The 17277-nt window shown below is 43.8% G+C and overlaps 1 protein-coding gene across 1 annotated transcript in view; it reads left to right on the top strand.

The window, feature by feature from the left end:
- Window positions 1–17277, top strand: part of LOC147728887 (uncharacterized) — a 386974-nt gene that overhangs the window by 318599 nt on the left and 51098 nt on the right. Inside the window, exons 16-17 of the mRNA XM_086963878.1 lie at window positions 3939–4060; window positions 9607–9699. Coding sequence (XP_086820004.1) covers window positions 3939–4060; window positions 9607–9699 — 215 coding nt within the window. The remainder of the gene's footprint in view (window positions 1–3938; window positions 4061–9606; window positions 9700–17277) is intronic.

Genomic DNA, 17277 nt, shown 5'->3' on the forward strand with positions numbered 1-17277 from the left:
GTTTTGATGGACCATTATAAAGTGAACATTCCTCTGTGAGCACCATCATCACCAACAATCTTGATGCTGCAGACTCCCCAAAATCTCCTGCCTCTTGACAAGCAGCTTGTATAGTGCCAGTTTTTAAGAAAGGTAATAGAAAGAACCCTAGGTATTATAGACTGGTATCTCTCGTGTGTTCAATGGTGAAGATGGTGGGCGTACAGTTTTGCATTGGATAGAGGACTGGATCACACAAAATAATATTCTTAGCTTTTTGCAGTATGGGTTCACTTCAGAGAAGATCTTGGGACTCAAGAACAGTATCGGATTTTATACCACCTGATAGAAAAGTATACGATCGCTAAAAGCTAAAAAGAGCTCATTATATCTTGCCTATATGGATCTTATTAACACTTTTGATCAGTTAAACGCTCTAAGCTCTGGTGCCTTTTATTTAATGTAATTCTTCCCCATTCAATTGTTAACTTCTTACAGGCATTGCATGAAGGGGTTAATGCATCAGTTAGGTATGAAATACAGGGCGAGTGCACCAACTCTTTTAATCTGTCTGTGGGTGCCTGTCTGGCTTGTGTTTTAATCCCTAATTTATTTCTTTTATTTTTTGAAAGAGGTGTGGGGCAGGGGCCAAGGTGCCCGCCTCTGGACCGCGGGGTTCACGGTTCGATCCCCGGTGCTGGCAGCAGGTTAGCCCAGCACCATGTGACTCGGGGCAACAGCTCGCTTAATCTTCCCAGCGCCGGGACACCTCTACGGAGGTAGCTGTGCGCTTTACAAATGCTGGCATTTATATTAATGAGCGCGACGATTATCTAGTCACAGAGGGGAAGGATCTCCCTAAAATGAAAGAGAAGCATTTTAGTGCCTTATTTTATGCCGATGATGCTGTTTGCTTTCATACACTACTAACGGCCTGCAAGGTCTTATAGGTGCTTTAGTTACATTTATGGATGACTTGGATCTAGAAGTCAATATATCTAAAACGCACTTCATGGTTTGTGGAAAGCAGCAATGTAAAACCAGACCCATGATGATTATGGGGCAAAACGTTAAGCGGTTAACAAGTTCTCTTACCTGGGTTTCACCTTTGACTCCAGTGGCAGTTAATTGCCCTGGATTTCAAAACACTATACCTATTTTAATCACTCTGGGGACCTTATTTGGGCTGGAGTCTAGACTATAAACCAATTGTGCCTTTACTGAAAGTGTCCAAACTTAAATGTTTACCGATAATGGCTTTTTAGGCATCCATTTGGGGGGTATCAGGACTGCTCATACTTACAGCAAGAGTAAAACCGCTTTTGTAGGTATCTGCTTAGGTAGCCCCTGCTTTCTTTGCACAAGGAAATAGCCTTAAGTTATGTAAATGCTCAAATTAAGCTTGCACCACTTCTCTTCTGGATATCTGTCTGGGTGAATGCACACACTGAATTTAATCGGTGATTATCACAGATTGTTTAGCCTGTGATTTGGGGCACAGAACTCCATGCTTTCGTTGCATCAGGAGCATTGCAGAAACCTGAGGAAGACCGGAGCTATATTCGACCCCACATCTGTTGACTAAGAGGGACAGTGGCCTTGTTAAGGAGTTTTTTTAGACTTACATGTGCTGCTAGAGCAATAAACGAATTGGTGAAGCCATGACGGAGAAAGTATATTATTTTTTAAAATACTGAGGGTATTGAACCTTATCTCTCACAGGTCAAAAATATTTGGCAAAAATCACTCCTGACTAGGTTGCATTTGGGCTCAATCAGATGTCATTTTTGCTTCCCCTTGAAACAATATGATTCAAAATCTATTTAAAATATGCCCATGTGATAGAGCCTCGCTGCAGACACTGATGCACTTTACCTTTTTTTGTACATATTTTGAACCTTTTAGACATAGATATGTATTACCTATTTTAAGAGCTTAGGGCTTTTGACAATGTAGGCCTGCGTTATACTATCTCTGTGTGTTATCTGACCCTGTTGTGTGTTTCTCATTGGTGCAATTCGGTAAACTTTTCACTCCTTTTTTTTTTACATATATTTTGTACAATTGATGAGTTACGGTGTATTTTAACATGATGACTGCTCTTTCATAATTATTTTTTAATAATAGAATACATATTGAAAGATTTTATATATAGATATGAGAAATACATTTGCTGCTATTATTGTTAATATGGGCACTAGTCCCTGATTCGATATTGTAATAGCAAATGCAAATAATATTATGTGTTATTTATTCAGCACTTTATTTGTAAAGTCTGTTCTCTATCTCTATGAACTGTGGGAGTAATTTCAATGTAGCCATGTGGTATTTAAGGGCGTGGGTTCTCTAAGCATGTCATGTGATCAAGGCCAGGGCAACCTGGTTGAAACGCGTCATGTTGGAGGAAAATAAAATTGCACTTTAAGAATTTACCTTTTGTTGCGGTCCGTTCCTGGTTTTAAAGCGCCGGGTGGAGTTTTGCCCTACTTCGTGCTTTTCAAGGACTTGGTTGTCTCATCTATACTACTATTATAAAGAGAAAACACAAACCTTTGAGCCAGGTAAACTCGAAAAGTACACCACCAATCAAAACACCCAAGACATCGTTGAAAACCTCAGGGCAAGCAGAAAGACATAGGCTATTAGAAATAAAAGATATACGTTGTTTAAAAAATTTCGAACTAAACATAAAGTAGTCCCTTGCAAGTAGCGCCGGCCGTGACGTCTGCGTGATGACATAATTTGCGTTTGTGCTCCCTGGCAACACTTCCGGAAATGGCGCCGAAGATCGTGACCTGCTGGGAGGACTGCCGCGGCCCTGCTTGCTGCTGTGCGAAGTGGCGGGCTGTGCGGGCGGGGTGCCTGGAGAGTGGCGGCCTGTGCGGGCGGGGCACCTGGAGAGTGGCGGCCTGTGCGGGCGGGGCGCCTGGAGTGGGACCGGCGGCTGAGGTAAGGATCTCCGGGAAACGGGCGGGAGGGGGCCGGGCGGGAGGGGGCGGGAGGGGGCCGGGGGCAGAAGTGCACGCAAGCCTCAAATGCTGCCCCCAGCCTCTTTTTGCCCCAGGCAACGCTGGGGCGGGCTGCTAGTATATATATATATAAGTTAATGAATTTATTAGTAATGTTATATTTATGGTATCTTTTCATATTGTGTTTATTTGCGAATGGCCGTAATTGTGAAAAAATGAATGAATTTAAAATCGTTTTTGACTTCTGAGAGGAAATGCGCTCGCAATGTATTTTACAATAGAGGAAAGACTATGTATGATAAGAACCTGAAAGCGAAACATGTGCAACGGACCTTTTCTATGTTTATTAAGTAACCATAGTAACTAGTGAACGTCATCAAAAGCTCCGACGAACGAGTCTTGTATGTGTATATAAACTGTCAGTTAACAATGAAAAGTTGTTGTGACCAAGGCGGTAGGTCCGCCGAAACGCGTTAGCCATCATCGTTGGCTGAATAAAACTCCTCTTTGTTTGAATCCCACGGAGTCAGCGCCTTTTTTCTTATTTCGACTACGAAGGTTTGGATGACATATATATATATAGATAGATATACACATATATATGTGGGGTTTTTAAATGCAATTTCCTAGGATTCATACTCATGTTTGCATATATGTTGCACGCTTTTTGCATGAGTTCTATCTGCAAATTGCATGCGCTTTCAGCGTAGGGTCTAGGTGTTGTGTTTTACAAATAGTTTTATATTAATTCATTTATTGTACGCAGCTGGATTGCGGAATTGATTTACCAGCAGTTTCCTTTAAGAGTCTATCATCCACAATATTTTATTCTGATGCGGTTTTTATACAGGGTTGTTCTTTTATGCTTCATACGCTTTATCCTTTAGAAATGAGTTGGCACAGAGTTTATTTCAAACTAAGTTTTCCATGCACCTTTTTCGAGGCTGTTATTTTCTAAACAAAATCCATTACTTTACTGTGTACTTTCAGGGCGCCTTATCCATAACTACAACAATGAAGCATTCTTGGTTCAGACTGAAGATAAAACCCTGATAACATTATACCCACAAGATATCATACAGGACAGTGAAGACAAGAGCACGGTTATCCAGGTAATTGGATTATGAACGAAAGGTATTAGCAAACGTATTTAAAACCTAATATCAGCTTCAGTAATCATGCTCTGTTCTTTCTAGTTGATAACTTTCTGCTTTGCCTGTGTTGCTGGTAAGCAGTGGGTGGGCTCTCGACTCCCTCTAAGCTAACAAAATGTCTTGCATGTGACCGCACATGTGTTGTTTCAGGTAAAACCTAAAAACTGTACCCAGTTCTCCTACTGATATCCGCAGATTCACATTGTGCTTCTCCTCATTTAATTCTTTCAGGCTGCTTTGGATGGCACTTTCATGCCATATATTTTGATCTCTAGTACCTGACAAATCCCATGATGATGATCAGAAGGGTGACTAAGATGTTATCAAGACCACAACAGTCTGAGTGGGCCAAGGGCCTGCATACTTAGTCCACAGGATCACTCTTGAAGTAGGATGATAGAACTGATTGCTTAGGCAGAGCCTTTCAAGCTATGTCTCTTGAAAGTAGAGTCTTGGTCAGAAGAAGCGATGATGAAGTTGTGTTAAAACTTTCTTTTATCTTAGGTGTACATTCTGATTATGTAGTAATTCTTGACACATGTTGTTAGACATTTTGTTTCTAGCTGGTAGAGTTATTCACCCTGTCCAGACAAGGACCACCCTCCTAGTCAGGGTAAGTCATATACACACCCTAAATTAACCTGTGCTCACCCTCTGGTAACTTGGCACGGAGCAGTCATGCTTAACTTAAGAGGCAATATATTGAGGATTTGTGCAACACTAAATACAGTACAAGAGTGAAAGCACCGCACAAAATTAATCCACACAAGGTTAGAAAAATAGAACTTAATTTAATGAACAAAACAATGAAAAAAAATCCAATAAGTAGAAACATAGTTATGCTTAGAAACATAAAGTGCCAACCGGGGCTATCTGGTCTCACTTGGACCGGGTCAAATCAGAAAATTCAGGCCGACCACAATGGCGCATGGGTCGGATACAGGAACCACGCAGGGCCCACTGCAAGCTGTACCTTCTCAGAGGATGCGTCAATGACGAGAAGTGATCAGCGGCAATGCATTGCCGTTGATCCGTAGGATTTTAGATGATGCGTCAGTTCCAAGTTGCACAGTTGGAAGATGCGTCGTCATCGAACCCCTTGTAAGGCAAACGATGCGTCATTTATAGCACTGCTGGCGCTGTGATGTCCTTGAAGCAGCGATACGTCAGCGCCAAAGGAAATGCATCAGTTCCAACCAGCACAAAGACGACTGTCCATAGATTTTGGTCCTGCAACACAGGAAAACCCACTTCCAAGGGCCCAGGATTCGATTGCACCACTTGGCAGGGTAGGACTCACAGATTGCAGAGTCCAGGTGCTGGTTGATTTACTTGAGTGAAGTCTTTGATGTCCCTATGACTTCAGAACAGAAGCCAAGCAGACAAGTGCTTGGGGTCATTCTGGATGTAAGTGGTGTAGGTCCAGTCCTTCTCACCCGTGCAGAGAAGGCAGTAGGCTGTAGGCATGTCAGCACAGTAGAAAAGCAGTTCTTTCAGAGCAGCAGTCCAGCAAAGTGGTGAGCCTTCAGCAGCACAGCAGTCCTTCTTCCTGGCAGAATATCCACAGGTTCAGAAGTGTACTGAGTTGGTTTGGTCAGAAGACCAGTAGTTATACTCAATGGTGCCTTTGAAGTGGTGGCGACTTTAAAGAGGGGCTTTGTGGTGCAAAAGGTCCTCCCTTTCATGCCCTTGCTCCAGACGCACTACAGGGGGTATGCAGCTATTTGTGGGGACAGGCACAGCCCATCTAGGTGCAAGTGCCTGCTTCGCCATCCATCCTGCCCAGGATGGCCCATCAGGATGTTAATTGTCCAACAGGATGTTAATGGTCATCTGGATGTAAATGGCACATCAGGCACGCATAAGTTCCCTTTGTGTGTGACTGTCTAGAGGGAATGCACAAAGTCCAGCTGTCACCCAGCGCAGACGTGTATTGGAGACAGGCAGCAGGCACCCAGGGCTTAAGAGCAGAAAAATGCCAACGTTCTAAAATTGCAATTTTTAAAGTTGTAATAATAAATCTAACTATACCAATAAAGAGGTTTTATCATTTCAAGACCATAGGTACAAAACGTGACTGTTCTACTCCTTTTCAATCAGGATTTACACTTTATAAATGTAATAAGGAATTGTTAACCTATGAGAGCGGTAGGCCTAACAGTAGTGAAAAACAAATTTGGGAGTTTTTCACTAACAGGACATTTAAAACTAAAAAGTATATATCCTGCCTTTTACGTACACAGCACCCTGCCCTATGGGCTACCTAGGGCTTACCATAGTGGTGACTTATATGTAATAAAAGAGGCATTTTAGGCTTGGCAAGGGGTTTTAAATGCCACATCGACATGGCAGTCAAACTGCACATACAGGCTCTGTAGTGGCAGGTACAAGATGTTTAGAGGGTTACATAGGTGGGTGGAGCATATAGTGCTGAGACCTATTAGTAGCATTTAATTTACAGGCCCTAGGCCCCTACAGTACACTTTAGTATGGACTTATGAGTAAATTAAATATGCTAATTGTGGATATACCAATATTACCATGCTTTAGGGGAGTAGTAAGCACCTGCACTTTAGCACTGGTTAGCAGTGGTAAAGTGCCCAGAGTCCTAAATTCAAATCCGCAAGAAGTGAAGCAAACACGCAAAAAGTTTGGGGAAGCCCACCCTAAGGCTCACAGGTCTTATGCATGGAAATTTGGTTAATTAAATTCCTTGGAAAGTAGTCCCCTCAGTGCTATAGAATAAAGTAGGCCTTTGAATGACCATGGCTGAAGGATGATTGGGATTTTCCCAAACGCATTGCATTCAGTTCTGTGCCTAAAAAATATGCTTCTTCAAAGTTATGTCTGTGTAATCCATGGGACGATATCCAATTAAAGTGTTGAACCTCGGCAGCTGGCAGGAGAAACTGTCAAAACAACCTTCAGGGTCTTTAAATGAGTTGAAAGTAAAAAATCAATATTTATGTGATCTGGCTGTGACCACTTATTCAGTCAGCTGGCGTTATTACGGGTGTGTGATTATTGTCAGTTGAACTACACTCTACAAGTAATCTACGAACTTGACAGAGATTGTCAACCTGGGTGCTAGGAATTATTTCATAAGACAACACCATTAAGAAATTAGTTTGTCTAGTTCAAGTGTTCTGCTTAATACAGAGCTGCCTCGAGTCTGCATAGGATGGCGTTATTACGGAGGAGGTACGGTTGATGAACATCAAAGTAGGTAAGTGAAGGTCAACAGTGGTGAAATGCCTCATTAAGGGCCTAGCTTCAAAGAGCACGAATCTGTCATATGGCTTGAAAGGTGAAATTATGTTCTTCCTATACGTTCTTATGGGGTGGCAACGCTTTTCCAAAATGGATACGTGGTCAGTTTATTAGTGCAAAGCATTTGGCAAACAACTATGAAAGCTAAATAATCCTTAGACACTCTTCAACTTTTAATTGGGTTCAGCAAATGCCCATTGCTGAAGGACAGCAGCTTTCCAGGCTTGATTCTATTTATTTTATGGGACAATGAGACTAATATACTTAGCTCTGGAGCAGCACAATCTACACTTTTTTAAGGTCAACTTCAGGCCTTCCTCTTGTAGGTTGCAATGGACATTTGTTTGTGGTCCACCAGTCTCTTTCCAGGGGAGATACGATCATCCAAATAAGCACCTAATTAATTAATGTCTGCTGCTCTACACTTAGTGAGTTCCTGGAATTCACCTGGTGCTCCAGTGTGGCTATGTCTTATACATCTGGGGTTGTAACACCCAAGTGGATAGACAAATGCTGTTTTTTCTTAACCACCATTCCCTGCAGTCAAGCAGTTGAAGATGCCACCCACTTAGGTTGTGGAGTTAGTCTCTGTTATGGTTTAGACCTTAGAGGGTAAAAAGCACAAATAGTTTGACATAATGTTTATTTTTACAACCATGATAAGCCAAGCATTGGGAAAGCGCAGCTCTTCGATTTATAAGCGTACTTGCGGTCTTCTACATGCCTTCTCAGATCCACAACCTCTACAGGGTCGTGGTAGGAGTGTATCCATAAATCCAATTTAATGAGACCAAAGGTAGGGAATGATTCAATGAGGTCATTGTAATTCCTGACCACAACTGATATTTCCAGGTAAATCAATTACGACCCTTTGGAGTTAAGCATTGGCAAAGCCTATATGCCTGGCATTGGCAAGCTGGTGCTATGGCTATTTTATTTTATTACTACTTTGTTATTTTAAAAGCTTTCACGAAAACCTATACATAAATAGACCAATGCACGTGTTTCCTAGCACGCACGCAGGTGTAATTAGAACAACTTTAGAAACCCTTTGAATTTGTAGTGCACATCACAGGAAAATATAGTACTTGATTGGCTCAACGAAAATATGCAATTGGTTTTGAATTACTATTACTGTAATCAAAAGACATAATGTAAACACACAAAATGATGTAACAAAAGGATCATGAATGGAAAGAAAAAAACATTGGCAAAGTAATATAGTAGCCTGCAAGCCCGGAATTGAGGCGTACTTCCTTTTGGGTTGAAGTGCACATTATCAGACAAAATGGGATCACTCGCTCTACAAAAAAGCCAATTACCGAAATGGGCTGGCGCATTGACCCATGCTTTAATCCGTGATCAGCAGAAGCTAATGTGATTGACAGGTGAACAGACAAGCGGACAGAAATGCCTTACCCACATCCCTTATATATAATTTTTAGTTTTGATTTTTGGGATTACACAAGACTGGTGAAACAGCTAAAGCTGTCTCCAGGCCTGACCTAAAAATCTCAGGAACTTGATATTAACCATGGGCAATGTAGACAATGAATACACACCTGCTCCCAATGGCGACAAGATGTATTTTCATAAAGTTGCCTTTAGGCAGGTGCTCTTCCTTGCTAATTCCATCAGGGCATTCATTCTGAAGGCTCTCTCCATAAACCGATGCATCTTCTTTACTGTCTTCCTGGTTCAAGCCCTGATATTGGAGGATAGAGCTCTGGAAATGCTTGTTTCCAGCACCACAATCTTAAATTGCGGTTACACTTGAGCAGTATTTTCTCTTTTATTTCATATCCTATCCACTTACCAAAGACGAACAGCAACATTCAACTGCGCGTAACATTGTTCACACCTGAATGCATTTATAAACTTCTTTAATACTCCCTAAGTCAAGTCTTCGGCACAAAATAAGTACATTGCACTGAGTATCACATCGTTATGCACCGGGGCCTTTTAATCGTAAAATGTGAGTAGCCTACAAAACATGGTAATGTTGCTTCGCTACTAACCAGTGTCACAGTTAGAACCTTCAGACAGCCTGTACAACTTCTTGATAAATAGTTCTCCAGGAAATTTCGTATTTAGAGGTTTTTGGCAATTTTCAGCTATTTTAACAGATTATTTTTTGTTTTGCTAGAATGTGTTTTACCTTTAGATAACAAATCTCTAACTCATACTGTTGATATAGTCCTTTCATGTATTTGCCCTGTGTATACCCTCTACAGGCACGAGATGCTGTGGTATGCCCTTACCCTATGATCGATGTGCAGTATTGTCCAGCTACGGTGCTCCAGGATCTTCCTATGATGTGGTTACAGGTACTGGGAATTACTAATTTTATGTAATGAATATGAATGGCTCTGGTCTTTCATATCTGTTCATAGGCAATTTTAAATGTAAGTATATGAAATGGATGACCCTGTTAACAATATATTGCTCCATTTTCCTCCCAAAGTGCCTATTTGTGCTGCAGAACTGCCTATACCCGATACCTCATACTATGTTTAAGAAGTTGGACAGCCTACTGGTATATCTGGTTTCTGTGGTGAAGATGACTAGGGTAGGCCTATCAGTGCTCAAGCTATAGCCTGAGAAAGGGAGGTAAGGTCTTATGGACCTGGAACTATACTACATGGCACCGCACCTCCAACATGCAGTGCGATGATTTGTCCAGAGGACAATTGGAAAAAGTGCTTATTGGCAGAAGTGGAGAGAGCAGAGAAGCTATTTTATGGCAGGAGCACACCAAGCACCTACCTCTAGTAGCGCTACAAAAGGGATTCGTGGCATTCACTCGGGGATTACCAACTGCTACGAACCTTTCTCCCTCCTGAGGCGGAAGCCGGGAGGTCCCCCTTCTTTTCTTTGCCACTTTTAGCTGTGTGTGCTTTATTTTCGTGTATCAGTGATTTTAATACTGTTGTCATATGGATACTTCGTTACATATATTGCGTTAAGTTAGCATGAGTGTATTACATGTTTAAACAGACATTTTTCCTTTGGTTTCAGTTTTGCACACGACACCTACTTGTTGTTGTCGCTTTCAACCTAGAAGCGGTGATGTGATTTATTTGAGAATAATATGTTATTACTATGCTATCAGCTTTGCCTGGTACACTTGGTACAACTGTCTGCACACTGAGAGCTGCACACTCTAAGAATAGCCTAACACAAGGTTGCTGGGAGGCCTGATCCTCGCACCACATTAGACATAACACAAATAATGTTGATGCCAACATTTTGGGCTCTACGCGGGTTTAAGATAGAGTTACACGGAATGAACGTAGACACTTGGTGCTGCGCATGAAGAGAGCTGGTAGCTGTTGATGTGATCTACTCCTACTGACATTTAGAGGTATGGGTCCGCCCTGCTAAAGCCCGAATGAGACCTTCTTAGATATAAAATAATATACTAAATAGGGTGCGCGAAATATAGGTGATATAGATTTCTATAGATTTTGCATTGTAACATGCTATCACCTTTTGCTTACTATGGATTAGTGACTATGCTGCTAACACTGATTTTTATAATCTGCATTTTAGTATTATACAAGATACTGCGTTTGAGAACTTTGCATTGAATAATAAATATTTCAAACTTGCACTTGTGTTCTTTGACTCTCAGTTTTGGTTTGAAATGATTATATAACGAAAGAGTGTTCATGTGTTCCACGATTCCTGAGGTATTCTAAAGTTCATGTTCTGGTTTGTCTAAGACATGGATCATTCCATAATGACCCATGAGACACTGTAGCTAGCTAGGTAAGGGGATTTCTGACACTGAGATGAGTTTTGGATCATCCTAACTCACTGAGGTTCTAGATCTCTATGCACAGTTCTGTGGGAGAACGGAAACCCTGCTACATGGCGCCCGTACGTTGTTGGCCTTATATCATGACACTCGAGTAGTATATCATTCAAACCTTGACACCTTCATTCCCGTTTCCGGTAAACGGTGGTGTCGGAAAAACCTACCTATTTTTAAATAGGTCTTTTCAAGCTTGAATTCTTCTAAAAACGGTTTCTTTGAATTACTACCCAGTTGTGCTACAAAGTGTTCTTTGTCTTTTTTCTCTTCCTGTGCTACCATGGCCGTGGACATACCGCAGCATAGCCGCGTCGCGGTTCGCGGCCACTTGCGGGCATATAATGTCCCTGTGGAAGGCTTGGCTGTGGTTCTAGTGGTGAGTGCGGAACATGCGTACCCGTACGAATTTTTTATTCCTGGGTGACATTTCCGGAAGTGGACGCTAATTCGGGTGTCTTCCATTCATACACTGCCTCGGCTGTACCGGTGGCTTATGCTCCGTACAGGGCACTGGAAGTACCTATTGATGCTTGGCAACACGGAGTTTGGTTTAGTGGCGCCCTACCCCATTCTTTAACGGCTCCGAGGTTAGGTCCTTTGTCCATTCCGGGCACAAATTGGCCCGCTTTGGGTGGATTTACTCCTCACCCTAATCGCGCTACTTGTAGTGTAGCTGAGCTGCGGCGTCTTCATGAAGTCGCGGTTGGAGTGATTAGGGCGCTTGTTCATTACATTGGTCGTAATGTTCATGGCGCAGCCCCCGCAGGTGCGCAGCTTCGAGCGGAACAGGCTGGTTTGAAAATCAGTCCTGTCTTGGTGAATTCCGTTATGGGCAAGAAGCCCCAGGATAAGGATGATTTTCCTTACTGGCTTGCCGAGAAATTCGACCAGCTGGAGGCTGTGTTTCCTAATACGACTCCGGGTGAAAAACACCGGATTCTTACGCTCAGTTTACCGAAAGATTTAGCCCCTGAACTTGCTGACTGTGAAACATGGGGTAAGACTTTTGCAGCGGTTTACTCGAGGTGCTATGGCACCCCGTCTGTGTCAAACCTCTCTGCGGTCCTTAAACGTGTTCAGGATGATCACGGACCGGAGTCGGCGGTTGAATTAGGTATGCGCCTGAGCGGCTCGTTTGAGACAGTTTGCGGTCTTATCCTTGCGAATGTCAAGGGGGATGCAGTGAACTTTCAGAAGGCCAATGCTCTGGCGTTAATTCCCGATGCCGAGAAACCCCGTCAGCTAGCAAGAATTATTGTGGCGGCTTATAAAATGGTTGGCCGCACTTCTAAGGGTTTAAAGGCTTTTTCTGAAAAAGAGAAGAAGCAGCCCCAGGGACAGTCTTCGGAAACGGGTGGACAACCCAAGTCCAAAAAACAAAATTGGCCAAAAAAGCAGAATCAGGGTAAGCAACAACAACAGCAGACACAGGTTTCTAGTCCGGCGCCTTCACAACCTGCGCAGTCAGATCGAGTTTATGATTTGCGCGATCGCGCGACGATTAAATCGCCTGAAAGATTTCAGGCTTCTGACCAACGCTCTCCTCGTTCCTTTCAGGACTCATCGGCTCCGTCAACCGGTGGTGGAGGGGGCGGCAGGGGCAGGGGTGGCCAGCAAGGACGTGGTCAGCCCCGCACGCGAAGTGAAGGGGATCAGCGGGACGACTCTACGCCCAAGAGACCGCAGTTTGCCAAGAAGAAGGTCGCAGCCTTAACGGCGCATCGATATGCCCCAGATAGTGAGAACGCGGCTTCGGAATCTGACGTGGGCTCTGACCTTGCTGGACAGCGCGGCGGAGATTACCATAGTGAGAGAGGCCCTCCGTCCACTGTTGAAGGTGACAGCGACTGACACTTATGTTGTGATTGAAACGGCTGATACACATGTTGCTCCCCCTGAACGACTTTTTGAAATTGTCCTGTTAATTGAAGGTGACATGCAGCGAACTGTAAAAGGGGTATTTTGGGAAAATCTTTCGTCTACGTATGACATTTTGCTTTCGGAGGCTGACTGGCCCCCACCTTTTGTTCTCGCAGCTCAGCGAGGGGAGGAGGTGATCCTCCCCAGTTTCGCGCACACTGTGTCGAGAGTGGAAGCGCTGCATTTTGCAGAAGAGTGGGCTCTGGCGCTTGCGCCGGCTGTGTACCGAAATCAGTGTGGCTGGGATAAATTGTCCCCTAGCCATGAGATTCCTTTAAGGTCACAGCCGCAGCCACAACCTCAGTATCCCATACGGCGTGAAGCTAAAGCTTCTGTCGCGGCTATCCTTGAACAATTAGAATATCAAGGTGTAATTGAAACGTGTGTGTCACCAATGAATAATCCCCTTTTTACTGTGAACAAGCCGGACGGCTCATATCGTCTGGTTTTGGATTACCGGCATTTGAACTCGCATTGCCGTAACTGTGCAGTACAGAATACTCACGGCTCTGCCCTAGTGAATAGTCTTGAGCGTAAACGGTTCAAAACCACGCTTGACATTTCCAATGGTTTTTATGCACACAGATTAGATGGTCTAAGTTCCCAGTGGACCAGTTTTACGTGCGGCGGCGTACAAAAAATGTTTAAACGACTCCCAATGGGCTATAAGAATAGTCCTGGAGTGTTTTCCGCCCGCATAGTCTCTCTTTTGGAGAGCTTCGATCCAGTTGCTTGTTCTTATGTGGATGACATTTATCTCACAGACGACGAACTTTGGGAGCATCTGTGTCGAGTGAACAGCATAATTTGTAACTTTGCAGACATGGGTTACAAGTTTAACTTTGCAAAATCACACATTGCGGAGTACACAGTGTTGTTTCTGGGTTATGAACTTAACCACGAAGGAAAGGGGTTGGCTCCTCAGTTCCTGGAGAAGTGCGCGCAGTTGCGCTCTCCGACAACGCTGAAAAAATTACAGTCTTTGCTGGGTTTTTTAAATTTCGGGAGGACATACATTCCGGAATATGCCCAGCGTATCAAGCCTTTGTATGCCTTGATACAACCTTCTTTTTCCAAATCATGCTGGCTGCCTGAGCATTCAGCCATTCTGCAGTCTTTGCAGGCTGATTTGCTCGCTTCTGACTACTTACAGACTCGTGATAACCAGACCAACCTGGTGATAAGAATTATCCCTGGGACGGTGGGTTTCACGTACCTGACTTTTAATGAAGGGGATACTGTACCTATTGCTTACAAGTCACACTTATACACTTCGGCTGAACTGCGTTTTTCCACTGTGGAGAAAGTTTTAACGGCTGTGCAGATGGCAATTCTTAAGGAACGTGCCCTGTCGCAGGGAAAGCGCATGTTGGTTGTTACCCCGTGTCCTGCCTTGGAGGCGGTCACGAAAGCCAGTGTACCGAATTCTAAAGCTTTGCTCCCTCGGTGGATTCAGTGGGCTACATCCTTGACATCCCAGGATGTCACGTTTATTTTTGACGCCGCTTTACGGTCGCAGGAGTATTTACAGTATGAGTTTGTTCATCCTGCTCCTTTAGCGATGCGGCCGTTGGAGGATTTCCATTGTATCATTTACACTGATGGTTCGGCGCAGGTTGCGCATGGCTCTAAACATGCCTACGTTTCCGCTTGCGCCATTGTGGTCGGTGCCATGGTGAACAATGAGTTCAAGTCCAGTGTCGTGCACACGCAGACGCTCGGGGACTGCACCGCACAATTAGCTGAGCTTCGTGCTCTGATGCTTGCATTGGAGTACGCCGATCCAAGTGTGACGACTTTAATCGTAAGTGATTCTTACTACTGTGTCCAGTCTTACAATGAGAACTTGTTTTTTTGGATTCAGAATGATTTTCGTGATTCCAAAGGTAGCACAATAAAACATAAAATGATCTGGGTCCGAGTGGCAGAACTTAAAGAGAAACTGCCGCTCGTGTTTGTGATTCATACTCTCGGCCACCAGCGCGTGGGGGTCCACGCTGTTGGTAATTCGCTTGCTGATGAGGCAGCGAAGTCTGCGGTATCAAAATACTTAGTTGCAGCAGTCACGAGGTCCAAAAGCAAAATAGATGATGACATCTCGGCGGCTGTTGCTGCCACGGAGAAGGGAGGTAAATATCCTGCGGGGTTCCCTTCGAAGTACACATACCACTTAAGTCCCGATAAGGTTCCTTATGTGAAAATTCCGGAAGTTGGTGAACGTCTAGTTCCCAACTCGGATCGCAGGGCTTCTCTGATTACAGCGGCTCATGAAGGTGTGGCGTCTGCGCATGCGGGCGTCTCAGCCACTGTAACTCAGCTACAACAAAGGTTCTGGTGGCGGGGACTGTACAAACAGACGCGCGATTATGTCCTTATGTGTGACATTTGTCAGCAGATTAAGCCTTCTACTGCTGCGCGTCCGCCTCAGACTCAGTTGTACATCTCTAATAAACCGCTTGGTTGCATTTATTTGGATCACTGCGGTCCTTTTTCCTCTGATACTGCGTATAAATACATCTTAGTAGCAGTTGACTCATGCACACGCTTTGTGTGGTTATGGCCGCATCGAAGCGCTGATTCGCGGACTGTCATTAAGGATTTGCGTGTCTTTGTGGGAATCTTTGCCTGTGGTACTTTCCATTCGGACCAGGGTCCGGCTTTCGCCTCTAAGGCGTATAAGGATGCTATGGTTTTGTTGGGAGTCCAAGTCAAGTTTTCAAGTCCCTACAGGCCTGAGGGCAATAGTGTAGTAGAACGAATGAACCGCGACTTAAAGCAATCTTTGACAGCCCGAGTTATAGGCACTGGTAGAAACTGGCTGACCCACCTCTATGGCGTGCAGCGTGCGCTTAATAATCTCCCTAGAAGGTCTCTGGGTGGGCGGACCCCATACGAAATGCTCTTTGGTATCAAGATGTACGTCCCTGACCTCGATGGTGCAGACTGCCAGGCCCAGGCCGCGGCCTTTGACGTAGATGAACATTGCAATGTTTTACAGAATCTACAAAAGACCAGAGACAGTCTTGCTAAGGAACACTTGCCCTCCACGTCGGATGATGCGTTGCAGATCCCGGTAGTTGGCTGGCTGCCCCAAGTTGGAGAACTGGTTCGAGAGAAGATCGATAACAAGAAAGAGTTTGGTCCCTCGTATCGTGCACCGGTTCGAGTACTTGGAGTGAAGGGCACAAGAACAGTCATTTTACCACCACTTCCAGGTCGTAAAGAAAACAGATTTATTTCTATTGACAATGTCAAGACACACAGGGTGGCCGATTCTTCATAGCATGACACCGGCTGTATCCTGTCCTTCCATGGTGAGGCACTCTGTGCTGGCTATTACATCTGGCGCAGAACAGGAGGTGTCCCTCGAGATGCCTGCCATATCCAGTCCTTTATTAAATACTATTCCTGTTACTAACATTGATGAATTGACCTATGCAGATCCTGCTGATTTATCTATGTCCGATTTACAAGCTCGTTTGGCTAACCAGTCCAGATTCTCTTTTGACTCTGATTCGGAACTTTCAAAGAAACCATCGACTATTGCAAAATATGCCACGTTGTTTAAAAAACATTTTCTAATTCCACCTTGGACATACGTTTGGCTGATACTATTTTCATTTTATCTTTTTATGTCAATTGGTTTTGTGTTTTATTTTTTCCGCCTGATCGATGGCCATTATGTGAAAGAAAGAACAGGAATTCGGTACCTTAATGGAACATTGGCCCCTCTTTCCTCCTCACATTCAGCACACAGACTAAAAAGAGACTTGAATACAGTAGAGATTACTGCTTGGCCTGTCCTTGATGGGATTGTGTGGGATGCGGTTAGGTTTCAGATACATGGCCCCACAGAAGTTATTAATGTTCCTAATGTGCTTAGAGTAAACATGGGAGATGTGATTAAGCAAGATATTCGTTCTGATGATTGGGATCTACAGGCCGTAGAAGCATTGTTCTCTGATTTGAAATATTATGCGGCCTTTGATGCTGAGGATTTGTACTTAGATTCTGTCAATTATGGTGATTTGTTTTGTTATCAACATTATGGAAATCATTTCTTACACAAAACAAGTTCCAGGAGGGTTCCTGTGAATTACACACAGTGGGAACATTGTCCTGCTCCTTTACAGGGGAGCTCAAGTACATTTCTGGGAAAATACTCTTA

The sequence above is a fragment of the Lissotriton vulgaris genome, chromosome 3_1, assembly GCF_964263255.1.
Source record: "Lissotriton vulgaris chromosome 3_1, aLisVul1.2, whole genome shotgun sequence".
Taxonomy (NCBI): domain Eukaryota; kingdom Metazoa; phylum Chordata; class Amphibia; order Caudata; family Salamandridae; genus Lissotriton; species Lissotriton vulgaris.